At 46.0% G+C, this 27,218-nt stretch overlaps 1 protein-coding gene across 1 annotated transcript in view; it reads left to right on the top strand.

Annotated features, from left to right (window-relative positions):
• Positions 1-27,218, top strand: part of PSMD1 (proteasome 26S subunit, non-ATPase 1) — a 114,456-nt gene that overhangs the window by 69,376 nt on the left and 17,862 nt on the right. Inside the window, exons 17-19 of the mRNA XM_006264155.4 lie at positions 3,175-3,289; positions 5,529-5,645; positions 22,039-22,141. Coding sequence (XP_006264217.1) covers positions 3,175-3,289; positions 5,529-5,645; positions 22,039-22,141 — 335 coding nt within the window. The remainder of the gene's footprint in view (positions 1-3,174; positions 3,290-5,528; positions 5,646-22,038; positions 22,142-27,218) is intronic.

The raw sequence follows: 27,218 nt of genomic DNA, 5'->3' as shown, positions 1-27,218 counted from the left end.
TTTAAATAAGACCATCCCAGATCTTCTCACAGGTGGTCAATCCCAAGCCAGGTTTTGCAACATGAGTCACATACGTGGATGTCGGTGCCTGCGAGGGACGTTACAGCTGCTTTGCCAGCAGATGTTTCTGTGCTCTTTGTCGCACGAGCCGCCTGGTGAGCACTTGCTGAAGTAAAGCAAACACCAGGGTGTTAAGTTGTTGTGCACTGGCCTGAGTCTTCGGCACGGTGAAATGCTTACACTCATTTATTAAAAGGCTCGTCATTCCCAGTGTGCAGAGCAGCTCATTTTTTAAGGGCACTGTCAGCATTCAAGCTGTTATTTGAGCAGGCAGTCAGCAGGGCATTTTATGTACGTCTGAGTTGCTCATCCTTGCACCTACTGCCAGCGCTGCTTGCTTTTAGCTGATCCTACCCTCTGCCCCTCTATTTCCATTCCTTGTCACGGTTGCATCTTAAAGGCGACAGAGCTACCAGCCCTCCCCATGAATTTCTCTTGAACCTCAGTGTCGTTCCCTTTTTGTTGGCTCTTCCCCCTCCCCAAGCTATTTTTGTTCTTATAAAAGTGCTGCCCTAGACCATCACTCCTTGCTGGCTAGACATTTTGTGGAGGAAGCCTCATAAGGAGATAGGCCACTGATAGAAGGGGATGGGAGGAAGTGTGCAGCCTCCCCAAATTCATCACTGTCTCACCCCCGTCTGACTAATTGCTGCCTTTACTGTGGGGTGGTCAAGCTGAACTGCTTCAGCAGCATTTGAACTAACTGTGGACACTCGGTTGGATGTGGGAGGAGGGCTGTTGGGAGTAGTGGTAGGAAGAAAAGTGGTCTGGATGTCTCTGCACACCTGAAGGATGTAGGTATTTGAGTATGATCATTCCTGTATAAAATGGAAAATGTGACACACATATTTAAATAAGAATATATATAAGTATAAGCATATATTTATATATAAATATATAAGCATAAATATATATAAATAGAAACATATATTTAAATAAGAAGCCAAACTTTGAATTTTGGAGCATCCTTTTTCCTTTGGGTGGCTCCGCCGTCTCTCCGATGCTTGGGTGGAACAAGGCTGTCTCTTAACACTAGAGCAGCGGTTCTCAACTTCCAGGGGGCTGTGACATGGGTGCCTCCTGCAAAGATGGATCAAGGAGAGCAACCGCAACTGGAGCCTGTGCTCCTTCTGCACCCTTGCTGCACGTGTTCCCACTGAAAGAAGATTGCCTGGCAGATGGGTCTGTCCTGCACTCCTCTGTTTCTGGGAGCAGCACACGGTCGGATCAGCAAGGGCTGTGCAAGAGCCAAATGCTCTCGCCTCAGCCTTCTGCATTGCCTATCTAGAGGGATGATGCTGAGCTTTGAAGCTCTTTACACTGATCAGTCAGAGGGGATATGCTGGGCTGGAGCAGCTCTTTGCACAGCCCAACTGCAGGAACCCCCCAGGGCAGGTAAAAACCAACCTCCTTCCACCGCACAGGGGAGTTTTGCCCAGGAGACTAAACTAGTTACCACCTCTGCTGCTGCCAGAAAACCCTAATACAGGCGAGAAGGTGGGACAACCCCCTGGATGAGAAGTACTGAGACAAGCGGAGGCAGTGGTTCTCAACCGGGGGTGGGTACTGCCACATTTGGAAAAGTGGCTGAGGACACCCTGACTTGAAAAAGATTGAGAACTGCTGCAATAGAGGCTGCCATGTCTTTACGTACGAACACTGACTGATCCTCCTCATAACGCCCGTCACCTGGGAGGAGCTGGGTCATTCCCATTTTCCCAGACGGGGACCTGTGCCATGGAAAAACAAAACCAACGGCCCAGATTCGCTGAGTGAGTCGTAACCAAAGTTTGAACCTAAAGCATTCCTGGCTCTCCGCTCTGTTTTCACATCTTTAGCTTGCTTCATGTCGGTGTAAAATTGGGCTAGAGTATCACTGCAGAGCATGGTGGAAACCTTGTCTGAAAACTGCATGGAGGGTAGGATAGATTGGAACCTTATAGACCAAGCATGGTACGGGTATATACAGGTACATATATACATGCACATGTATAGCACAAGTTTTGGGCAACTGAAGCTCACTTAAAGTTACAGCCATCCCCTCTAATGATGAGTAGGCCAGAAAGGAGTGTAGGAAGACTCTTGTCCTAGGTAACATGATGACTGCCACTATAGAAAAAAGCTGGGTAGTCGGTTCAGTCCATTCACTGCACCTCATACTTTTCCTTTCTCTCTCTTTCAGGCACATGCACGTGCTAACCACATTCATATATTGCTACTGTCAGAGTGGCCAAGCCAGCTAACCTTAAAAGATTAGCCTTGACAAGTCTGAGAGCAGTTTGTAGCGCTTCTGAGTTATGCACTTGAGTTGCGAGAATGCGGTCTCCTCCACCGCGGAGGGAAATCGCTTTGAGAGGCTTACTTAAAAAAAATAAAAAATAAATAAATAAACTGCTTTGCTGCTCATGAAATGTGGAACCTGGCAGGTACTGGATTAAGTGATAAAATGTGACCTTTAAGTAGGAGTGAAATGAGGATTCCCCAGCTGTTAAGGGGCTGTGTGGTGTGCCAGGGAGGTGAAATATTTGAATATTTGTGGTAGTGTTTGCATCAGCAGTGATAACTTCATGCTCTCAGCCTGCTGCAGGGGAAAATGGGAGTCTTCTCGGTGCTGTTGGCCACGGGTTAGAAATGCCACTATTGTGGTGGGCTGGCCTCCGGGGTTGGTGGCATGTTTGAAGTGGTCTGTGTGAGGTATCTGTTGATGGACACTGTACATGGAGGCTGAACTTGTCTTCCCCTTGCTTCAGGTGAGCTGAAGAAAGGCATGGGCTGCATTTGTACTAGTATGTCATCCCCAAACTATTATCTCTTTAAAAAAACCCATGAGAAATTACCTGTTCAGGGTAGGAGCCGTGTGTTTCTGGCTATACATGGTGCTGGTAGCTTTTTTGTCTCAGCTGGAGCTTGCTGCTGGGGAACCTTCCCAGATGTTCCCCCAGGCACATTCGTGGCCTGTCCTTCTCTAGCCTAGCTGAAAAGCTGAATTAGAAACATGCAGAATGAGCAGATTGTGTGTAACGAAGGCGTATCTTTTCAGCATGGTCAAGGCACACAATCTCCAGATTCTCAAATCGTATAATAACACAAGCTTTTCCTTTGGTCTCTCTCTAGGACTCCAGAGCAGTGTCCAAGCGTAGTTTCTTTGCTCTCCGAGAGCTACAACCCACACGTGCGTTATGGGGCAGCAATGGCTCTGGGCATCTGCTGTGCTGGGACTGGAAACAAGGTAAGGAGAAAAAGCCACCAGCTCCCGCACCTAGAGTCCTTCTGCTGTCTTGCTTTCTGGAGAGACATGCGTGCAAAACTGTCACGTGAAACAAGTTTTACATGCATGCCTTACTGGCATGGCCTCCAGCTCGTGTGTGTGTGTGTGTGTGTGTGTGTCGTTGCCTCAAATTTCCTTACCTCCATCCTGGATTTTTTTGTATATCTCCTTTATGTAAATTTTGATGATTGCTGACGGAAATCTTTTTTCATCAGTCTGTGAGTGCTGGGTGAATCGTTTATCGATAAGAATCAAATCCTGCCAAGCCTGTTCATAATTCACATGATAGCCACTTAGCAAAGTAAAGTGCCTGAAATTAATATTCATTGAATATACTGTGCTTTAAATATCCGAGTGTACTTGGAGAATTATTTTCTTTTCTAGAGGTGAGAAGTGTATTGTGTTAGTATAATGAGTGGAAATACATTTTTTTTAATTGCTCCAAAGGAACTACATTTTAACCAACCAAAATAGTAGACCTCAGGTTTTATAATGAACTCTAAAGGTCATTAACTTCATTTGCATTTTTAAGCACCATCCCTTTCTCCAGCAGAACTCCTTCCCAGCCGGTGCTAGTAATCCATTTTTCCATCCTCTGATAACCATACACACGCATGAACAATGAGACCCACACTATGAAGTACACATGGTTGTGACATGCTCTATTTTTTTGCCTTTAGCTAACTTGCCTGTGATGCTTACTAGCTTAGAAAGCGTGCTGGAAGCCATGGCACTGAAGATCTAATGTTCTTTGACATGTGGCATCTGACAAGTTAATTGAATGGAAATGTTCTTAGTCCTACAATCCAAGTCTGTTTTATTTCCAGTTAATTTGTATGATCAAGATAATAGAACTTGCCTGGCTGAGGTTCTGTACTCTATTTCTTAAGTAAAGATCTGAAGCATCTGTTTATGTTGGAATGCGTCTTCTGGGGCTTCTTTCACCATGTTTTAAACGCTAAGTTGGGAGATTGGAAATCAAGTTAAGCTTTTTGTTAGGCTGATGAGTACTTCCATTGCACACAGTCCATAAATAGTATTGAAAGCGCACAATTGTACAAATGGGGCACAAAGCAGTATATGCAAGGAGGTACAAAGTAAGCCTGATTCTCAGTGTAACTCCTAGAATTAGTGTTTTATTAGTATTTTGATTTAAATCAGGCTGCCTTTCTCAGTGAGTCTCCTACTGACGTATTTCTAGATATCTACGTCTGTGGTGGGGTATTGGCAATGTGGAAGCCTGCACAACAGATTGCTAGCTAGATTCCATCCTAATCGCTAGAAAGTGGTAGCATAGTGATTAAGGGATGGGAGTTCTTTGAGTATCCCACCACAGGATGGAGTCTGAGTAGCGATCTCATTTGGTCACAACCCCCTGCATTCTGTATTTCTACACCACATAAATACCACTCTGCAGACATATCATTTGGAGACCATATGCATGTACAAGCAGCTATACAACATCCTTTTCTGATGGGTTATGCACATCCCCAGAACCCGGAGGAGCTCTGTTTGGAAATGTAATTTTCAGATGTAGTAACTCCTTCGCACACCATACTGACACTCGCTTTGGAGAGGAACAAGAGCCCTTTGTATCCATCACCAACATGCATTACAATAGACTCTCTCCTGGATAGCTCTTGCGACTTTTCACAATCCATAGTCGGTGTCTGGATGATGCTTGTTGATAAGTGCTTTAGAAATGCATTCTTTTCAATACATCTATTAGCTTTGCACATGACCTGGCCAGGAAGGTTTCTGACAGCAAACCGTCAAATCTGAAGAAGCAGTTGTAAGTTCTGAAGATACCCCTTAGCAATCTCCACTCATAGAAGGGCAAGCAGTGTATATATAATTGGTGGAAGAAATCTTTATTAAAGACTGAGAGAAGATGTCAGGAATTCTAACCTGCAAAATACGTCTTGCATTCTTGTTTACAGCTGCAACACTTTTCTGTAATTCTGACGCTAACCTTTGTTCAGCAGTTAAATTCCTTTCATAACTTTTTGATCCTTGAATGAAAGCCTGCTGGGAGAAAAGCAAATCTCTCCTGTGTTTACTCCTATATTAACGGCGGACAAAACGTAGATAATAAAGTAAACTATAGTTTATGGCTCTAATCTAATAAACTTGCAGCAAGCCTGGTGTTTGAAAAGTAAATAAGGTTAACATGGAGGGGGGGTGTTGTTTTTGTTTTTAGGAAGCAATTAATTTGCTCGAGCCAATGACAAATGATCCTGTGAATTACGTGCGTCAAGGAGCTCTGATTGCATCTGCACTTATCATGATCCAGCAGACTGAGATCACCTGTCCAAAGGTAATTGGTTACTCCCTGGATTGGAGTGGGGAGGGGAAATGGGCTTGGGCAAAGATGATGTTTTAGAGGCTAGATGTGCTAGGTTCTGTACAGAAATTTCAAGAGAGAGTGAGCCTGATTATATATACTGTGTTTAATTTAGTACTAATCAGCTTCTGGGGTGATGGTTGTCTGGGAACTACCCATTATAGCCACGCATCTGTGGCTCATCCTTCACTTTCAGCCACAACAATTTTACTGTGTAGTTGCTGAAACTACCTCGGTGAGCAATCTCCAGCTGCCACCCCCAGCCCCCCACCTCCCACCTACTTGCCACGGTGATGGGGAACTATTTACTGCCTGAGTCCACTTGTACTTTTAGCGATCTCCTGGGTTGTGCTAGGCAAAAGACTTCTTGTATTTTGACAAAAGTGCAGCCAGAGATGCAACAAATACAAATAAGGTGATTTAAAGGGAGTAGAAACTCAGATGGCTCCTTTCCCAGCAAAGGACTGCACCCCCTGATTTTTGATGAATATATACAGGTGCTTTCTAAAGGTCAGGAAAAGAGCTGCATTGGCAGGTGCAAGATAAAAAGTATAAATGAGGGGTTAAGTGGTTTATAAGCCAGACAGGGAAAGCAGGTGACCATCACGCTAAAAACAAAAACAAAAAAAAGAAAAGGAAGTTGTCTTTATAAGCTAGAGTTTATGGACTCAAGTCAAATAGTTTCCTGTATATAGAACTGTAGGAGACACAAACAAGACAGACACTTCAGGGTAGGAATTGCTTCTTGAAAAATGTGCTAATTTTATAAGCAGAGCTCAGGCTTGTCCAGTTTCACCCTTCTTAAAGGAAGAAATTAAGCCAAAATCAAATATCCCGACACACCAGTATCCCAGTTTCTGACCCAAAGGTCACAGCAGCGCTTGCGGCTGATCAGACCACCACTGAGAGCAGCCCAAAGCTAGCCCTCACGAAAGGCGAAAGGGCATTCGTGTAGAGTTGCCAAACAAAGGGAGCTCTTAAGGGAATATTTCCAGACAGATATAATAGAGTGTATAAAGCGATCTCCTTAAGGGGGCTGTGGAGGACTTAAATATTACAGGGAGCTATTTTGCATTGGCAAGAAGATAGATTTGTAGCCTAGTTCACCAACTCTCTATCTCTTCTTCCCATCTCTTATTTCTCTATGAAAACAGGAATAATATTTTAGGATAGTTTCTCAAGCTGTCCTTGGATTATGTGGTCAGTTAAGAAGTTATTTATTGTCCATGGGAAACTTCTCTGGAGCTGTTTGTCAGTCCAAAGAGAAATTTTTTAGTTGGATGCTGAAGTTAAGAATGTCAGCAGTCTTTTGGATGATGCAGTCTAGTCTCTTTGGATTCTTGTATTGTGTTCCCCATTAATGTGTGTGAGCACCTACGTTCCTACTTTAGCAGCTAACCCTAGGCAGTTTGGATTTTGCATGAAGCCGGGATTTGAATAGGTTGTTTTGAGTGGAGTGGAGGCTAAGAAGGTCTTCAGTTCAGCGATGGGAGTATTTTCAAGTATTGTGTACATGAGAGATAATCATTTTATATATATTTGATGTAATCCAAGGCCACCTTTGTCAGAATGCTTCAGTCTTGGCTTATATATCTATAACCTTTTAGCCTTGGATTATATAGTCTTGGGTCTGTATTTAAAACTGACCAGAGATGAGAGCTAAGTGGTTTCTTAAAGTCAAAACAAAGTCTAGTAAAAGGCAGAAACTTGTATAATAAACTGTTGTGCCATTACTTTGAGTCAGGATTTCTTACACTGTTAGCATACATAGGTACGTAATTTTATTGCCGTTGGTTTCACCCCCCCCCCCCCCCCCCCTTCTCGGTATATGTACGCACAAAAATTGAATTTTTATACTGTTGGATTGTTTTTCGACAGAAAATAGCTTTCCAGCTAAATTATTATTTTTTTTTTTTTTGCCTCAAGACTTCAATTTTTTACAAAATTAGAAATCTAAAATTTTGGGGCTTCTGTTCCAGAACCCACCTGATATTCAGGTTGTTTTTATTGCTGGTGTGTGTATGTATGTACATGCTTTTATGACTGTTATTTTCATCTTTCACTTCCCACTGTCACGTTTTGAAAACTAAAGCTTTGGGGTTTCTGTTGCAGAAATCAGCAGACTAAAAATCCATTTTCATGGAGATTTTTCTTGGAGGGTGGGAACAGCTTCCAGGCCAGTTGTAGTCGCGAGCTTTTTGGGTGACAAAGATATAAGAGCTAGTATGCATGCAGATTTGTGTATAGATTTGATTTCATAGATGTCTAGGGTCGAAAGGGACCTATTGGACAGGTTGGACAAGTGGGCAGAAAACAACAGGATGCAGTTCAACAAGGAGAAATGCAAAGTGCTGCACCTAGGGAGGAAAAATGTCCAGCACACCTACTGCCTAGGGAATGACCTGCTGGGTGGCACGGAGGTGGAGAGGGATCTTGGAGTCCTAGTGGACTCCAAGATGAACATGAGCCGGCAGTGTGACGAAGCCATCAGAAAAGCCAATGGCACTTTATCGTGCATCAGCAGATGCATGACGAATAGGTCCAAGGAGGTGATACTTCCCCTCTATCGGGCGCTGGTCAGACCGCAGTTGGAGTACTGCATGCAATTCTGGGCGCCGCAATTCAAGAGGGATGCGGATAACCTGGAGAGGGTCCAGAGAAGGGCCACTCGTATGGTCAAGGGCCTGCAGACCAAGCCCTACGAGGAGAGACTGGGGCACCTGGACCTCTTCAGCCTCCGCAAGAGAAGGGTGAGGCGCAACCTTGTGGCTGCCTTTAAGTTCATCACGGGGGCACAGAAGGGAATTGGTGAGGATTTATTCACCAAGGCGCCCCCGGGGGTTACAAGAAACAATGGCCACAAGCTAGCAGAGAGCAGATTTAGACTGGACATTAGGAAGAACTTCTTCACAGTTCGAGTGGCCAAAGTCTGGAACGGGCTCCCAAGGGAGGTGGTGCTCTCCCCTACCCTGGGGGTCTTCAAGAGGAGGTTAGATAAGCATCTAGCTGGGGTCATCTAGACCCAGCACTCTTTCCTGCCTATGCAGGGGGTTGGACTCAATGATCTATTGAGGTCCCTTCCGACCCTAACATCTATGAATTAGATCATCGAGTCCAATCCCCTGCTTTGGGCAGGAAAGAGCACTGGGGTCAAGTAACCCCAGCCAGGTGCTTCTCTAGTCTCCTTTTAAACATCTCCAAGGTAAGGGAGAGCACCACCTCCCTTGGAAGCCCATCCCAGATTTTGGCAACCCTTCAGAATCACCTCTCAGCCTTCTCTTGCGGAGGCTGAAGAGATTCAGGTCCCTCAGTCTGTCTTCATAGGATCTTACCTGCAGGCCCTCAACCGTATGTGTAGCCCTCCTCTGAACCCTTTCCAGGTTGTCCACATCCCTCTTGAAGTGCGGTGCCTAAAACTGGATGCAGTACTCCAACTGCAGCCTGACCAGTGTCGCATAGAGGGGAAGCATCACCTCCCTGGACCTGCTCGTGATGCACCTACTAATGCAGGAAAGAGTGCGGTTAGCCTTACTTATTACCTCATCACATTGGTGACTCATGTTCATTTTTGCATCAACTATGACTCCGAGATCCCTTTCCACTGCTGTGCTACTTAGCGTGGTACTTTCCAGTCTCTAGGTGTATTGGTTCTTTCTCCCCAGGTGCAGCACCTTGCACTTATCCCTGTTCAATTCCATGCTATTCTGATCCACCCGCTTCCCCAGTCTGTCCAAATCCTCCTGAATTTGCTCCCTACCCCTCTAGTGTGTTTACTATACCCCATAGCATAGCACGAGGCACAAATTGTATTGGATCCACAAATGACTGGCCAAATGGCTCTTAATGGAGCTAGTCTGCTGAAGACAATGTTGGAATGATTAATCAGCTGACTTTGGCCATCATTTCTCACAAGTCTACTTTATGAGGAGTATAAAAGAAGGAAGTGCAAGGAGAGTTGATTTGTTAATCTGTTAAGGAGATTTAAATGCAGGAGAAAGAAAAATGTATGTATCTTGGCTGCATTGTCAAGCAGAGGAGTGCACTCCATGGAAAAACTCTTCTCAGTACTCTTCTAAAAACGGCAAGTGTTAGTAGCTCCCACACAATTCAAAGATGTGAAGGAGCTGGGCTTGAATTCTTGAGTCTTGTAGTTAATTTACAGAGCTTGAACAATACGAAGAGGAGGGCCCTGACGATACACAGCCAGGCATTAATGTTATAATTGGAAGCAGTTTGTTTTTGGAATGTGTGTCAGTAGGGATCCTGGTTGGAGGTCTCGGTGCTTTGTGTGCATGAGACCAGACTATTATTATTACTTTTTGAGTAGCAGTGTCCACGTGGGCAGTACGTCTGCTCTGTGTCACCATGCACGCTCAGACAAGGACACGGGGCAGGTTGGCAGCTAGACGTCTCCAGTTCTCCTTCCTCCCGTTCCCATACCACCATGCCTCGCGCAGCAAGGTTGAACCCAAAAAACATGAACCTCCTGGTTCTCAGTTCAGGCTAGAAGCTCCTGAAGACATTTAAAGACTTTAAAACTTCTCCGATACAATTGTTGGCAACTGCTCTGGTTCTGAGCAGTGTCACACCAGTAAAGACGGTCTTTGGAGCTTTGAGTCGGCTCCAGACTAGCAAGGGCCTGTCTGCAGGTTGGTCCCTCCAGGTGGTGACGAAATACCCACAGGTAAGGCTGACAACAGTATATCCCTGGCTAGGATGTTTGGCCCACCTGCTTGCATACATGTACATCATGCGACTTGCCAGGCTTTCTCATATGGCCCTCACAACTCCCCATCGAGGCGTCACATAAGCATTTCAGTTGTGGACACAGCTGAAATATCGTGTCACAGTTGGGTACCTAGTTGCACTCCTGTCCTTTGCTAGGTTTTGATCAAGTGCTGTCTGGCTTCGGGTCTTCAGCCGCCTAGAACAGCATTCGACAGTTCACGCAGCTCCTGTGTATCCTCTGCAGCTATTTCAGCAACTGGTACAGAGCACTCGAGCCCAGGAGCCAGAGAGAGAGTTACATTCCTGTTCCTTACTCGAACTTAACTTCTCTGTTCATAGCCAAGACTTATTTCCTCATTTCTAAGTTAGAAAGAACCAACCTCAGAGCTTGCAGCAAGCTCCCCTCGGTCTCCATGAGAGTCTTCACTGCTTGTTGGCCTCCCTTGGTTTCTTCCCCAGCCCTTTTCCTTTTTGCGGGGGTCTTTGGGGTTTCAGGTCTCATTGGATTAATCTTATCCCTGTGAAGAGGACTCCAATCTAGCCTAGGTGGAGCCATCCACTGTTCCCTGAGCTCCATGGAAGCAGTATACCGTGAAGATGACTCTCAGTAATGCTCAGCTGCAGTACCACGACATCCTGGGGTGCCTTGAGATCCTTTCAGGGGTGCCACTGGTGCTGTACAATGTTAGCACTGTTAGGTGTGCAAACATAATTCATAAGATAAACCCAGAGATTTTAAGTAGGAGTTCATCATTGTATTCAAAGCGTTTGGACCCGTTGTGCTCTGAGTTCTTTGCAACAAAAGAATTGCTTGACTATTTTTCTGTATTAAAAAAATGAGCACAGGTTAGGAGCTGGCATGTTCTGAAGGGTGCCTTGAGTCTGCAAAGGTTGATAACCGCTGCTGTGTCTGGATCATTCTTTATTTTCCTGCTCTGGTCAATAACCCCAGTAGCCCATTCATTTAGACCTGCCTGAATACACCAAGTTAATAAATAAGGTAACCTAGTGAACAGTTACATAATACCTATAAAAATATATATATTTTCTCAGTCCATTGTGTCCTTGCTCCCACTATGTATAGGATGTTGTGTGCAGGGCACCTTCCCATCCTCAAAATAGTCACTCACCCTTCCTAATGGTGGTCTTTCAGCTGCAGATCCCATGACCAGGGTCTGAGTACATGGCCTTGATGGGCATAAAACTCGACTCCTGTGCGCAGCCGTGTAGTGGGATCTGCCTCAATTCCAGTAGTTCACAATAACAATAGAGTAAGGAATGGGCTTGTATGTACGTACAAAATTGCTTCTAGCAGCAGCCCTATACTCTTCAACTTTGCAAATGAGCCTTTCTGGAAATAGTTGCTGTAAAATAATATGTGGACTAGGCAGAACCATTTGAGTGGCATCACAGTGATATATGCTACAGCATGACTTATGAAATGAGTGAGCTGAGTTAATTTGACCGCCAGATTATCCCCTATTATATGGACTTTAGCACTGGTTGGAAATTGCATTTTCCCTTGTCTGCTTCTGAGCGCTCTGCAGACAATGCTTTGTTAAGCTGCTGGTTTAAGACTTAACGGCTGTCTGCATCTTGGACTCGGTCGCCCTCCTAAAAAGCTTGTAGACTAGGACAAGTGCATTTTCTTTACCAAAACAATTTAAGGTGAGGTGCCAGAACAGTTCGCAATCTCTCTGCTGTTTGTTGTACCCACTTCTCACTTCGCTGGCAAGTGAAGTGAACTCCTCTTTTGGAGGTGGAGAGAGCTACAGGTTTTCACCTTATTTGTAGAGTTTTGTAGCTTGGCAGCTTTAGTCTTAGATATGCTGTTAGCTTTATTGTCCGTCCTATCTCTAGGAAGGAAACAGATATATCACCTTAACAGTGCATAAAGATTGCTCAAACAATCCCTCTCTCCCTCCCTCCCTGCCTCCCTCCCTATACACACAGCCTTTTAAATTGTGCTTTTTCTTTTCCACATCTGTTCAGAAATGTCCTTGTTGGCTTGGGGACAGCCTCACTGAAGTATAGATTGCAAAAGCACTACTCGCTTTCTTTGGGCAAATGGATTTCAATAATTTAAATAAAGTCTTGGCTCTGCTGGGAGTTGTCTGGAAGTTACAGGTTGTTCAGAAAACCACACGGACGAGCATAGGCATAAAACTGATGAAGTCTTCTTGGAATCAAAACTTGTCTTCTCTTCCTAGGGGCTGCAGCCCTGGGACCGTATCCCACAGGCTTTTTTTTTTTAACCTCTGTTGCTACCTGTAATGTGAAGAATCAAACCAGTATAGGATTGGCACCCGTAAAGGTTGACTTTGAAACTCGGTTCCCCATTATAGATACAATAAGACCATCATAAAGTGAAGATATGACCATTTTTCTTAGGCATCTGTAACCTGCAAGACTGGTTAGGAAAGCCAAGGGAGAGCAATGTTGCATGTCCAGCTGACTCGTTATAACTTTGCATTTGGGCCAGTACCTTCATGGAGCCGGACAGGGCGCTGTTCAGGCCAAACTCAATAGTTTCAATTTGGGTTTGTCCACTCTTGTTCTGAGGCCTCCATGGCCTAGTGTGAGAGCTCTGTTCTGGGGCTGGGTGATCATCAGACAGGATCTGGAAGAGCATCAGATTTTGGTGTGAAATGCCTGAGCCTGGATGCTGGCATGTTGTTGAACTCTATTTACAGTAAGTCGCCAAAAATCTTCCTGGGGAGGTACAAACTCTCAGCACTGGCAAATTTGCCCCTACATTGCTCTCTCACAAGAGCATTATTCAGTTACTTCTGCGTTCAGACCTCTATCATTGAAGCCCTGGCTCTTTTGCATATTTTATGGAGCATCTGGCAGCCAGACCTGCTTCATTAGCATCGACTAGGAAGACCGTCAGTGTTTGCACATGATATTGTGAAGAAATGGTTCCAAAGCGCTGCTGCGTCCGAACCGCCTCCTTCCTGAAGTGTCAATCCCAGTGCTTGCTAAAGTAAATAGAAACTTCTTTTGAAGCTTTGGGAAGAAGCTTTTTTTATCATTTACCTCTTAGCCCCACTCTTCTTGCAGCAATGACTTCAGGCAGGAGCCTGTGGGATCCAAGTTTTAAGGTCCCACCCTTTTATTAAGGCCTGCATCCCAAACACAGTGATTTTTTTTTCCAGTTTCCATTTTAACCAATCCATTAATTTCCAAATGTTCTTCTCTAAACTTCACTTATCACTAAGAAACAATAGGATGAATAGCTTAGCTGCTAAGAGCTTTTAGCTATTATTCAGAGGCGGTGTGAAATTTGTCTAAAATAACTGTAGTTTATAAGGGGTCAATCTGAAAGGTTCACTGGAGCTCATCTTGACTCTCAGCTTCTCGAAGTGGATAAAACTTCTGCTGTCTGATCTGAAGCATTTACAACAGTACCAATGACTGCCAGCTTCGGTTTTCTGTAATATCCAAATGTTATGATCACCTGTAACAACCCTGAAGACATCTCTGCATCTGAAGACCTTGAAATACATGCTTCACATTGTCCAAACCCCTTGCTTAAGAAGTTTGCAAATTGGTTACAGAAATGCTTTTCTGCTACTTAAAAAAAAAAACAAAAAACCCTTAATAAAAGCATAAAATGAATTTCTAAGTCTGGTTCTCAGTGCTAGACAATCATTTCGTTTACCCTTAACCAGCTCTTAACTACTTACAAATTTACTACTTACAATACCATATTTAAGGAGGAGGAGGATCCAGGGAACTCCAGACCAGTCAGCCTCACCTCAGTCCCTGAAAAAATCATGGAGCAGATCCTCAAGGAATCCCTTTGTAAGCACTTGAGGAGAAGGTGATTAGGAACAGTCAGCATGGATTCAACAGGGACATGACCAACCTGATTGCCCTCTATGACGAGATGACTGGCTCTGGGGATGCAGGGAGACCAGTGGATGTGGTGGACCTTGATTTTAGCAAGGCTTTTGATACAGTCTGCACAGCATTCTCCCAGGCAAGCTAAGGAAGTACGGACTGGATGAATGGACTGTAAGGTGGATAGAAAACTGTCTGGAGCATTGGGCTTAGAGTAGTCATCAATGGCTCAGTGTTTGGTTGGCAGCCGGTATCAAGTGGAGTGCCCCAGGGGTTGGTCCTGGGACCGGTTTTGTTCAATGTCTTCATCAACGATCTGGAAGATGGGATGCAGTGCACCTTCAGCAAGTCTGCAGATGTCACCAAGCTGGGGGGAGTCGTAGACAAGCTACAGGGTAGGGCTAGGATTCAGAGTGACCGAGACAAATTGGAGGATTGGACCAAAAGAAATCTCACAAGGTTCAACAAGGACAAGTGCAAAGTCCTGCACTTAGGACGGAGCAATCCCATGCATGAGGACAGGCTGGGAGCTGAGTGCCTGGGCAGCAGATCTCCAGAAAAGGATCTAGAGGTGACAGGGGACAAGAAGCTAAGTATGAGCCAGCAGTGTGTCCTGGTTGCCAAGAAGGTTAACGGCATCCTGGGCTGCATTGGTAGGAGTGTTACCAGCAGATCAAGGGAAGCAAATCTTCCCCTCTGTTCAGCACCGGTGAGGCCACATCTGGAGTCATGTCCAGTTTTGGGCCCCCCCAGTACAGAAAGGATGTGGATAAATTGGAGAGAGTCCAGCAGAGAACAACAAAAACGGTTGGGGGGCTGGGGCACATGGCTGGTGAGGAAAGACTGGGGGAACTGGGCTTACTTAGTCTAGAAGAGAAGACTGAGGGAGGACTGAATATAGCAGCCTTCAGCAGCAGGGTTGCAAAAAGGATGGAGCTGGACTGTTCTCAATGGGGGCAGATGACAGGACAAGGAGCAATGGGCTCACGTTGCAGCAAGGGAAGTTGAGGTTAGATACTAAGAAGAATTTTCTCACTAGGAGCTGGTGGACTCGCCATCCTTGAAGGTTTTTAGGACCCAAGTAGACAAAGTCTTGGCTGGGGTGGTGTAGTTGGGGCTGGTCCTGCTTTGAGCAGGGTTTGGACTAGGTGTGACCCCCTGAAGTCCCTTCCAGGCCTAACTTTCTATGATTCTAAGATGAGTTGCTTCTAGTTGATGTCCCAGCTGCGGGATCTATGCTGGCAGTACTTGAAGGAGAAAGACTACAGCTTTCCAGGGAGTTGCCAGCAGTGATCCACACACCTCACTTTTGAAGCTTTACTTGACAGGTTTTTGAGTACGTGAGAAGGAACTGAAGTTGGTTGGAGCCACTACTTAAAGAAGTTAGCTCTTGAATGTTACGTTCTCTGGGGGTTGCACGTTGCATCAAAGGCCAGGTTGTGGTTGTTGACTGAGCCCCTGTTCCCTCTTAACAGCCTTGCCTTTCCCATTCTGTTGACTGTGCGTGAACATTAAGTGTTGGATGAAAACAGCCTCAGCACTGATTTTCATCCATTTTGCAAAGACTTTATTTGCCAGAAAGCTTGCTGCCAATGAACTCTCATCTCTATTTGCATCAAATGAAGTCAGGAGAGAGTGCTGCATTCTGCTTTTTGAAGCAGATACGCTCAAGTATGTGAGCCCGGGTTGTTTTCTCAGTATTTCTGATGTTGCATGTCGGTTGTTTTTAGCTTCATTAGAAATCAGTGATGTATCATTTTAGCCTTTGTGACTTATTAAGATGGTAAACCGTATATTGTTACCAGGGCTGAAGTGAGTCACCGCTTTTGTTTTAGTGAACTCCTGGAAGCGACCCAAATGAAATAGGTCTGTCTAAATACCATAAAACTTTTAAGTGCCAAGAGGTCCTGCGGGAGGTAGAAGGGTTTGTAAGTTTAATGGCACATTTAACAGTCATTTAAATAGGAGATTTTTTTAATGTGCTCATTGTTGTGACATCTGGGTACATGTCACGAATTGAAAAGAAGTACCAGATGAAAGTAAGCTGCCCTCGCTAGCTCCAGTCACCATACCGCTCCAGCAGTCTTTCCTGCCCAAAGCAGGGGGGCTGGACCCAATGATCTCATGAGGTCCCTTCCAGCCCTAAACTTCTGCGAATGTCATTGGAGAGACCCGTGGGTGATCCACGCAGTGATCATCAAAAACCGCACGTGGACGACTGGTAAACTCGTGTCTAGGCAAAATATTGGAAAGAGGGAGCAGTGCTGCTGGAAGCACCTTGATTCCCCCAGATGCACTGCCAGCTCGAGAGCCCAGTCCAAATGTTGTTAGGGCCTTAACATGCACGGTCAACTGCAAGATGAACTCATGAAGAGTGGACTTGCATTCATTTGGAGCCATTTCAACACACATTAAACTGTCAGCTGCTGTTGTGTTTTAATTGCTCAGTTTGAATGAGCTGAGAACGATTCAGATGTAGCAGATATGCTCCACTTTTTAACCCCGGATGAAGCCCCTTTTGAAAGGGCCCCAAGTGTGCATGTACCTACACCCCTAGGTAACTAATTCAGGTAACTAACTCTAAACCTCCTACAGTATTTGCCCGAAGCCCAAGTGGCTGCAGCAGCAGGAGTCTGTGCTCTGTGTTTAAGTCAGCAAAGTGCATTAAGACACGTCTGAGACTTCTGCTTCGGCCATGAGGTTAGAGTAGGCAATCGTCAATCCTCTGGATCATGGTATAGCTGTAAGAGGTCTAGTCAGGTGCCCAATGGGTCCATTTGTGGCTGACCAGCCCAATTCCAGAGCGACACAGTTTGTTACAAGTTTCACAGATCCATGTTGTAACTCAGGGTCCAGACATTCCCGCATGCAAGTCTCTTTGTCATTTTGGCCAGTATAGATCACATCCATGACCTTCAGTGCATAGGTCTAGGCAAGAGTATGGAGGAGCGGGGCCTCCCTAGACCTAACACCCCCCCCCCCCCCTTTAGACCATTGAGACCGAGTCCTCCGGCCAGCCCAAGTCCAGATGTTCAGCAGTCCCCAGCTCTCCCCAGTTGGCTGGGGCTGCCTCCCCAGTGGTAGGCTCGCAGCTCCTTGGCTGGGCTCGGTGCAGGTGATGCCTTGCTGGCTGACTCCGTTCTGTTAAAAGAAACACAACTTCCACTTGAGTGGGGAGCAGCATAAGCCATCTTTGGACCCAGTGCTACTCGGGGACACCCCGGGCTCAGCGATCACCCTCTGCCGGAAGCAAGCTGCTCCCTGACCCAAGAACTACCTTTCATTTCGCAAGCCAGGCCTTTCTGCCCTGAGAGCGGAGGCGCTCCACTGTCAGACTCCAGACGCCAGTGTGAACATTAGCAGTTCTGCTGAATGTCTCCTTGCTTCATCAAGGATCTGTTTCTCTGAAGATTTGATTACGGTGTAAATTCCAGATCACAGTCTTTGGGGCCAGCAATTTTTCAAAGCCTCATAGGAACCGTCAGGTTTTTGTAAATAACCGCAACCCAAAACCCAGGGCCCGGAGCCACAGGAATGAGGTGGCAATATTGTAAACAGGGGGCAATGTAATTTTAATACTCAGACTGGTGCCTTGGACATAGTGCATCTGTTCTACTTTCTGCGTGCGTCCCTGTTGGTTTCAGAAAGCCTTGATGGCAGCCAAAAGCAATGCTGGCTGCTCCTGCTGTTCGCTTTGTCCCTACCTGTACGCCCTTGATACTGTAGAAGCCACACTTATAATTGGAAACCTCCATCATTTCTGAAGGAGACAGCTGTTCAGAGACACACACTATGTCAGAGCCTGTGAATAGGAAGAGCAATTGGAAATATTAGACTAAATGCAAACAGAGGTATTTTTTGCAGAGCACCAGAGGTATGGCATAATAAACATGAGTCTGAGCATTTATGTTTAAAAAAAAAAAAAAATCTAAGCTTCTTTAAATAAACTCAGGAAAGTATGAAAAAAACATAAAATGGAGTTTGGAGGTTCTAGGCTATCTTAAGAGCAAGATTTTTTTATACATACATATTTAAATTGCTTCCTTATTTAAGTACCATCATATATAAGGACATGTAGGGTGTTTTCATACTTTTTTTTTATTGAAGCAGTTCTAAATATGATGGGGAATTAGCTGAGGAAGAAATGGTAATTAACTTGTCTGGATTTACCGTTCCCCTGGGAGAGTGAATAACAGGAGTAAATTGCATCTTTGTGAATTTTTGGGGGCATCCTTTGTGTCCCTGTTCAACTTTGTGGCCCTTTGCTTAAAAACAGCTGGTCTTTCACTACCCAGTTAGAGGATTTCAATTGGTGTGCAGATAAAAAATGTGCAATTGCTGTTACAGGTGCATTTAACAAGTGGCGATTACTGATACGAATAGGTGCGACTGGTATGAATTAATGTTCTTAACCCTAATGATGATCCACATGCTGGTCTAGATCTCCACCTGATTAAACTTGATCACAGCTGAAGGACTTGATTGCTCTACCCAGAGTTATTTGCCAGAAGAAATTGGAAAGAGAAGAGGCAAAGCAGGCATCAAGCGTACAGCGCATTTTTCCTTTTAGGCAGTTGTGATTTCAGCATGGGCAAGTTAATTCTGTCTGAGAGAAATCTCCATGAATGGAGCATGACCTTGGCGAAAGCATAGTTTCTAAACTTTTTGATGACCCTTTTCATACTTATGGTCTAAATTCCTGTTTAAGATGAGCATGAGCCAGTTATAAAACTAGACTAGGTAGCATGGATTTACTCAGTGTAGCAGCACCCACCTGTGTGTGTGTGTGTAAAATCATGTGTCTCACTAGTTTTGCGAGAGGTGGCACCTGTCAAAACCCAAATGCTTTCCTTTATTACTGATTATCTCAGTTTCTAAATAACTCTGGTCAAGAATCACCATGGTGAAATGTGGTGGGAAAGTCATTTGCTGTTGTCTTGGAACGAGATAGTGGTTCCTTTTGGCTTGGAAGCATCTCACTCCCAGTTTTCTGGGCTGTTTTGAGCTTCCTGTAAACAATTTGTGGCAAAGTCCAGTGACACTATGTAGTAAAAGCTGTTGTGGACCCCAGTCCTTAACTGGACTTCACTCGTTTTCCTAACTGGTATGATCCGATCCTTCAAAAGTCGGGCATATAATCTTGGCATCCATTGATCAATGGATCTGTCTATTGATCATAGAATAATAGAAAATGAGGGCTGGAAGGGACCTTAGGAGGTTGCATCTGGTCTATTCCCTGCTCAGAGCAGGACCAACCCCAACTCCATCATCCCAGCCAAGGCTTGGTCTCCCTGGGTCTTCAAAACCTCCAAGGATGAAGACTGCACCACCTCTCTGGGTAACTTGTTCCAGTGCTTCACCACCCTCCTCGTGAGAGAATTTTTCCTAATATCCAATCTCAACTTCCTGTGCTGCAACTTGAGCCCATTGCTCCTTGTCCTGTCATCTGCCCCCACTGAGACCAGCCCAGCTTCAGCCTCTTTGCAGCCCCCCTGCAGGGAGTTGAAGGCTGCTATTCAATCCCCCTCGGTCTTCTCTTCTCCAGACTAAATCAGCCCAGTTCCCTCAGTCTCTCTTCAAAAGTTACGTGACCCAAACCTCTAACCATTTTCATTGCCCTTTATTGGACTCTCTCCAGTTTGTCCACATCCTTTCTGTAGATGTTCTGTGTCTTGACAGGCGTGTGAGATACCTGATCGTCTGACTGCAGGGGCCAGAAACTTCTGATTTCTAGTCCTGCTCTGAGCTCGTGATGCCCTCTGGCATGATGTTTGCTAGGCAAAGAAAAAGCCAAAGAGATCCTGATTGCAGGAAGCCCTCCTGTCCTTGCAGCAGTTCCTGATATCTGCATGCCTGTTGTGGAGCATCCCTCTCCAGCACACCTGGCAGCTGCGGTTGTGCTAATGCCTTTGGGGACCCCAATGTGCATATCCCTCGGGCCAGCAGCGTTGCTGGGAGGGAAGACGGTTGCTACCTTCCAAAACATGAGACCCTACCTTGTGGGGCAGGGTTGGACAAATCAGCTAGACTAATACAGTTCCAGTACTTGCAGCTTTTTGTACCGCCTATGGCCAATCCCAGCCATTATACATTGTCCCTCAGTGGCCAGGAGTCCTTGTTTCAAGCCTTACAACAAATCACTGGTGAAATACCTAAGAAGGACGTTGTGTCTGGACGTAATACGTCATGGACACGCTGCAAGCTCAAGATAGTTTAGTCAGTGATTTTGCTCATCTTTTTTATCTACCAGAGACGTAACTAATGAGTCAGAGCAAAAGGACGAGGCCCTCCTCCACTCTCCAGTCTGGAGCAGCCCAGACTGTTCTCTGGAGAGTAACATCCTTTCTGGCTCTGATGGTTTGGTATTTATGAGGGTTCAGGAAGTATTTCATGCCTGGATGTGGTCACTGGCTGTTGATAGAGTTATAGAAATGTAAGTCTATAAGAAGTGCCGTGCTAGGTCAGCCTGTGGTTCAGTCTAGCCCCACATCCTGTTTCACTGGGGTAGAGAGCAGATGCTAAGGGTGGGTCTATCCAGACTGTCCTGTTTAATCTCCGCTCATAAACCTATCCTGTAGTCCTCTTTTGAACATGCTTAAATGAATAAATATCAGGATCATGGTTGTGGATGAGCTGCCCAAGGTTATGCTGCCTTCTCAGTAGCCTTTCCTGCCATAGGGGCAGCTGTAATGTGTGCATGGATAGAGGACTTGGAGATGACCAGCAGCAGACTGACTTGGGGAGGAGAGGCACAAAGCCTCGTACAGTGGATAAAGAGCTGGCAGATGCAGAGGCACTGGTGGGGTGTGCTGAACAGGGAACTGTAACTTGGGGCAAAGTTAGTATTGGAGTCCCTCGAGGTCCAGCCTTGGGACAGATCCTCTTTTGTGTTTCCATTGAAGATCTTGGCACTAAAAGCAGGAGTGTCCTGACGAAAATTGCCGTTGGGAGGTATCATCAGAAGGAAAAGATGCTCTTGAGGATGGACATGGGATAAGATGTAATAGCCCAGGGTTCAAGGTCATGCCCTCAGGGACTAACAAAAGGAAGTTGTGCTGTAAACTGTGGGCTCACCAGTTGGAACAAAAAGAGGAGGGTGGAGATCAGACCCCGAGTGGCTCATGTCAATCCTAAAATGCATCAGGTTTTGTATTTCCAGGAGACACAGGAAAGTATTTATCCCAGTTAACAGGGACCTGGTGAGCTCTCACCTAAAATACTGTGCTCAGGCCTGGTCCTCTATATTCAGTAAAGATGAATACAAACTAGAACAGGGGCAGAGATGAGCTATGAGGACGATCAACGGACGCAGAGATCTGATTTTACAAAGAGAGACTGAAAGAGCTGAGATTGTTTAGCCTGGCGGAAAAAGAAGAGCATGGGAGAAGGGGGTCCGATTGTCTGGAAGCATGTTGGGTGATAAACAGCAGGGTCAGAAAAAAAAAACATTTTATCTAATAGAAGATGCTGGCACAAGAACAAATGAGTATAAATCAGCTGTGAATAAATGTAGGCTGGAATCAGAAAAGGGTTGGCAGACATAAAAAGAGCAAGATTGTGGAACTGCTTCCCAGAGGGAGAGTGGGGCAGAAAATCCAGCTGGTTTTTAAGGCTAAGTTTGACCAGTATATGAGAAGGTTTATGTGATGGGAGTGGCTGGACTCGATGGTTGAGGGCGGTATTTTCTGGCCGCATAGTCCTTTGTTAGCATTGTCCAGAGCTGTGTTCTGCTCAGCACGTGACTGGTGTGGATCAACCTCATAACCTGTCGTCTTTCCTCCTCCTCTTGCAGGTCAGCCAGTTCAGACAGCTCTATTCCAAAGTCATCAATGATAAGCACGATGATGTTATGGCCAAGTTTGGAGCAATCCTGGCCCAAGGCATTTTGGATGCAGGTAACTTCCTCTGTGTGAAAGCTGTACACAGTCGTAAGACTCAGTGGCTTATGGGAGGCTGGCAGGAGCCCTTGAGGTTAAATACATTCGAGCCCTGGAAAATCTGTCTGTCTAGAGCAATTTATCATTACCTGGGAGCTTCTCTGCCGTAGATTTCAGACAGAGGATGATAAGGACTCCGTATTTCCAGATGGCTCCATCCAGCTATAAAAATATACCCTGCTTCTGAGTTCCCATTTGTAACAGGAGGGTTTCAGCCAGAGGTGATGCTTTTCTATGCTCCTGCCCAAAGAGGCTTGAGTCTGTTTTGTCATTCTGTGCCTTGATTTAGAGCATCTATGTGGTGTTTACATCACTCCTCCTTTCATGTGGAAGTGCTTTCCCCAGAGGTTAGTTTGGAAACCTTGTGAGATCTGATCTCCCCCAATGCTGCAGCTTCAGGCTTTTCTATCATGTTGTTTTTTACCCTGGGAAGCAAACATTTTTCAAAGGGAGTTTGTGGTAAGCAGCTCCTACTCCTTTCCTGGGCAGTAGGGCAGAGGTGCGACACGAAGAAGATGGTGCAGTCATTTGTCTCTGTCTCTGGAGGAAAGCCAAGACTCTCGTCCCAATGATTGTTGGTTCATTGCATCGGGAACTCATCAGCTAAAGGGAATACCATTATGTGAATGCTAGCGATTAAGTGTTGGCCACAAATTTCAGATGCTAAAGCCTTGACAAAATTACAGTTGCTGAATAACTGCCCCTATTAAGGAGTGATGTTATGAACAAAGAGAAATTATTGGGGGTGGGGGCTGAGGAAGAACTGTCCCAAGAGCTCAGACTTGCAGGACATTTCCATATGATGCCCCACGTGCGTGCATCCTGTCTGTGCCCCTCTACTGCAGCACTGGGGGCCGTGTCTCCCTTGGAGTCCTGTTTTTCCAGGAGCTTTGTTCACAGCACACCATGCTTTTGCTGCCACCATCCTTCTTACTTTCACGTCAGCAGGAGCTGCCAGAAGCACAATAGCCTTCCTCTCTTCTGCTCCCTCCAATTCACCCTTACCACACCTGAGCTCTGGTATCTTCAGATTCAAAGCTTGGCCTTTCTTGTAGAGTAGGGTGGTACCATGAAGCCGTAGGCCAGCTGGCTTGTGGGTTTTCTGCCATAGATGCACCCTCACTTTGAACTTTGTCCATTGGGACTGAGTTATAAACATTCAAGCAAGACCTTCTAGCCCAGTCCTATTCATAGATCACACAGCAGCATGGAAGCCGAAAGGACTCCATTTCCAGTAAACTGCAGGTGTCTTTGTCAGCTTCACACCTCATCACCAGTTTATGAAAACCACTGTATTGCTAGAGAAAGCCACGAAGTATCCTTTTGTAACCTGCTTCTTCCGGTAGAGAGGCTCTTCAAAAGAGCACACATTAATCCCTAAATGCCCTGCATCTCTGCTGCTCAACTAATAGTGCTTGTCAGAGCCTAAGACCTGAATCGGTGCTAGCCAAAAGAGAAGTCTCACATAGTCTCAGCTGCTGTCGTAGGTGCCATTGAATCTGGCATTATCTTTTGCACTTTTCTCAGCGGCAGGGCACTGACAGTGAGTGCAGCATTTTCCAAATACTTGCAGGGTTCTTGCTGAGCAGGGAAGTCGCCGTGATGTCGTATGGGAGCAGAAACAAAGAATTTTGTCAGTGTTTAATTGTTCAGCTGTAGCAGGTACATTTCCTGGATAGCGTACAAACACTGGAGCAGGGTAAGTTTTCCCTCAGACCCCTAAGCTTGAGTCTCTTTTTCCTGTCCTGGCTCCAGCTGCTGATGAGGCTTTCCCTTGCTTTCCACCGGCCATATTATCTGAAAAACACTTTTATCTGAAAAACACATTTTAGAAGAAGCACTCTGACCTCGGAGTTGAGTGCTTTTAAAATGATTTTACTCTGCTGAAATCCTCTGGGCTCTAAATATTTCTACTGGTTTTAAAACACCACTTCTTTGCTAGTGAAGCAGGCAGACAAGCCAGGGTGGATATGCCAGCATTTCTGCAGTGCTTCCAGACTATCATTTCTGCTCCTGTAGTTGTCTGGGGAGGAGCAGCTAACTAAATCACAGGCCTGTTTTTGGCAGCGCTGCCAATGTTGTTGATCTGAACATAGAGCTACTTTCATTTCAGTTTGCACTGAAGAAACAAAAAAACAAATCTGCCTTAACTAAATGGCAAAGGGGAAAGCATCCAGATGTGTTCTAGCAGGAAGCTACAAGCCAAAGCAAGATACTGGCATTGAAACGATGCCAAGGGTAATGTAGAGCAGTGTCCTTTCCCAGAGTCCCAGTGAGGCTAGGGAGTGTCAGGAGCTGGGAACAAGATGGGCTTTTAGACAGCTCTCCATGCACCATCTTGATCTTGTGTCTTGTACTAGGTAGCACAGGGATGTAGCCAGAGCCTATCTAGTAACGAAGGGGTAAGAACAAAGGATCCTCAGGAGCGAGAGGCTCTGGGACTGTGGAGGCTGACATAAATAGAGGGGGATGTTACAAGTGGGTGAGGTAGGAAGGCTTTCATAGTAACACAGGGAAAAGCCCACCTTATAAGCCCATCTCGGCACTGCTCCCCCTGGCTAGCACAGCTCTCTGCAACCCTCTCCAGTTCCACCTCTCTTGGAGGTTTCTGGTCTTAGTTTGTCCAACTCATGCCCCCAGTAAACTAATAACCCAGAAGTGCCACCAGTTTCCCCTCTCTTTGCCTCTTGTTTACAAGCTCTCGATTTTTTTAAATCAGGCCTTTCCTTGATAAGTCTCTAGCAGCTGGAAACAACAGCCATTATGCATGTGAATCACTCTGCTGACATGCTGAAATTGGCTCTGCCAGAGGTGTGCTGGTTTATTGGATGAAGCACTGACCTTTCTGCTCTAGAACCATAGCTCAGGTCGTCTCCTGGAGGAAGTGAGTTGCAGGTTTCTGCTGCTTAAAAGTAAGCAGCATGTTACATGCACACACACTTGTCTAGGAGGGTTGAGATGGGCTGATCCCGCTGTGAGCAGGGCGTTGGATCAGATGACCTTCTGTGGCCCCTGCCAGCCTTACTTTCCTCTGGTTCTGTACGCTCTGAAGATAAGGTGCCACCTCATCTGGCATCCAGGGTTTTGTTCCAAGGCCTGCAAAGCCCCATCCCGTAGCCGCAAGAAGATGGGACCTAACAGTGTGCTAGGCCACATGTCAGCTGCGGGGTTCGTTCCATCGGACACAGACAGCAGGTATAGCTCTGGGGGAAGTCGCAGGAGTTAGTGATGCTGCGCCCAAACAGATGAGCAGCAACAGCAAAGCCGGGTTGGTGTTGCCAGCACTTCTGAGCCCGTGTGAGGCCAAGCCCAGCAGGTCCCATTCACCTCGGAGACATACCCTGTTGGCCCAGTGCGCTTCAGATCAGTAGCAGCTGAGGGTTGCAAAGGTGGGAGCGTGGAGATGAGTCTTCCAGTTGCATAAGGTGACCTTCACATCCCTTCTTAGGCATCAGTTCCTGGCTGCGGTCCATCATCCGGTCAGAGGACTGGAATGTGTTCCCTCTGAGCCCGTCAGTGCTATTTCATAATTACTTGGGTAAATCAGTGTTGGGCAACACAAGGCTTTTCCACCTTTTCCTTCCTTTCCCCTCTCCCAAAAAACCCCCACTGTAGAAGGGTGAATGTATACAGGGCAACCATCACAAAAACACCCATGCAAGCATCTCAAAGTAGGAGATGTGTCACCGGGCCAAGGGTTGCATTCTGTCATCCGGAGGTTAAAAATCGGTTTGAAAAATGGAATTCCAGAGATTGGATGAATTGAAGGTTAGACGAGTATCTAGCTGGGGTCATTTAGACCCAGCACTCTTTCCTGCTTATGCAGGGGGTCGGACTTGATGATCTATTGAGGTCCCTTCCGACCCTAACATCTATGAATCTATGAATCTATGAAGGTTAAAGTTGCTTCGGCTGCATTCCCTTGGCTTCTCTTTGCACAGCGTGTCCTACAAGAGAGACATCAGTAACACGGAGAAGGAGAAGGCGAGGCAGTGCATTTGGACGGTGTGTTCCTGTTCAGTTTGTGGGGATGGTTGAGCACATTTCTGCAGCGCCTGCACAGGGGGGTCCTGCTCCCTTACCCCCACCCCCTGTAGAAGGACCCTATCTGCTACCACAATACATGTGGCTGGTGATAGCAATAAATGAAAGGCGGGGGGAACCTGAGGGAGGAAGGAGCAGGGCACGTGGGAGGCCTCTCAGAGATGAGATTGGAGTCATCCTCCTTCTGAAGAAAGACTGCAGCACAGGATTGCCTCGCTTCCAAAGGCAGCAGACTGAGCAATGCATCTTTGCGCTGCCCAGAGGCCAGCCCCAGGGAAAGCACGTTTGCAGAGCCTGGAGCTGGAGGGCACGTCAGGCATTTTGGATCTGGCTTTAATTCTCTTCCTTTGTGGCTGTTTTTTTTGATGATGGCTTTCTCTTATTAATGGATCACGAAGATCAGCTCGGCTGGCTTGGTCAAGAGGTTGAGAACTTGGAATATTAGCAGAAACTTATATCGTTTAGCCTTTGCTTCTCAATCTGTCTCCCAGAGCTTGGCATCGTTGCTGCCCACCAGCCCTGCTACAGGTGGCTCTTTGCACAAGGCAGAGGAATGCTGTTCTAGGCCTGGGATCTTCTGTTATAAATGGTGCTGTGCTTGGAACAAGCGACCGACTGCATTTTAACCAAATTAGCCTCCTTGCACCTGGCTTTGTCTGTGGTAATGGACGTGCCTGGTGCCCTCTTCAACTCGATTCGCTGCACTCATCAGACGACCGAAAATCAGATTAACACTTTCTCGCTCTGCCTGCAGGCCGGCCCGCTCTTTCAATTCAGTTCCTCATGGGGTGGTTCTGTGCTGCATCAACTTATTGAGCTGTTTTGGCCTCTGCTTTGCAAGCATCATATTAAAGATTTTGTTTTCTGACAGAGAGCAAGTCCAGTTGCAAAGCCTGCCCAGGCATCCAGCTCTGCCAGTCGGGTTAATAACCTCTAGTGAGGGCTTTTGAAGTTGCTGCTGTTTACTTCCTTTTCACCCGCGATGGCGTGG

The sequence above is a fragment of the Alligator mississippiensis genome, chromosome 7 (assembly GCF_030867095.1).
Source record: "Alligator mississippiensis isolate rAllMis1 chromosome 7, rAllMis1, whole genome shotgun sequence".
Classification (NCBI taxonomy): Eukaryota; Metazoa; Chordata; order Crocodylia; family Alligatoridae; genus Alligator; species Alligator mississippiensis.
The sequence above is the reverse complement of the archived record's forward strand: the minus strand, read 5'-3'. Positions and strand labels throughout refer to the sequence as shown.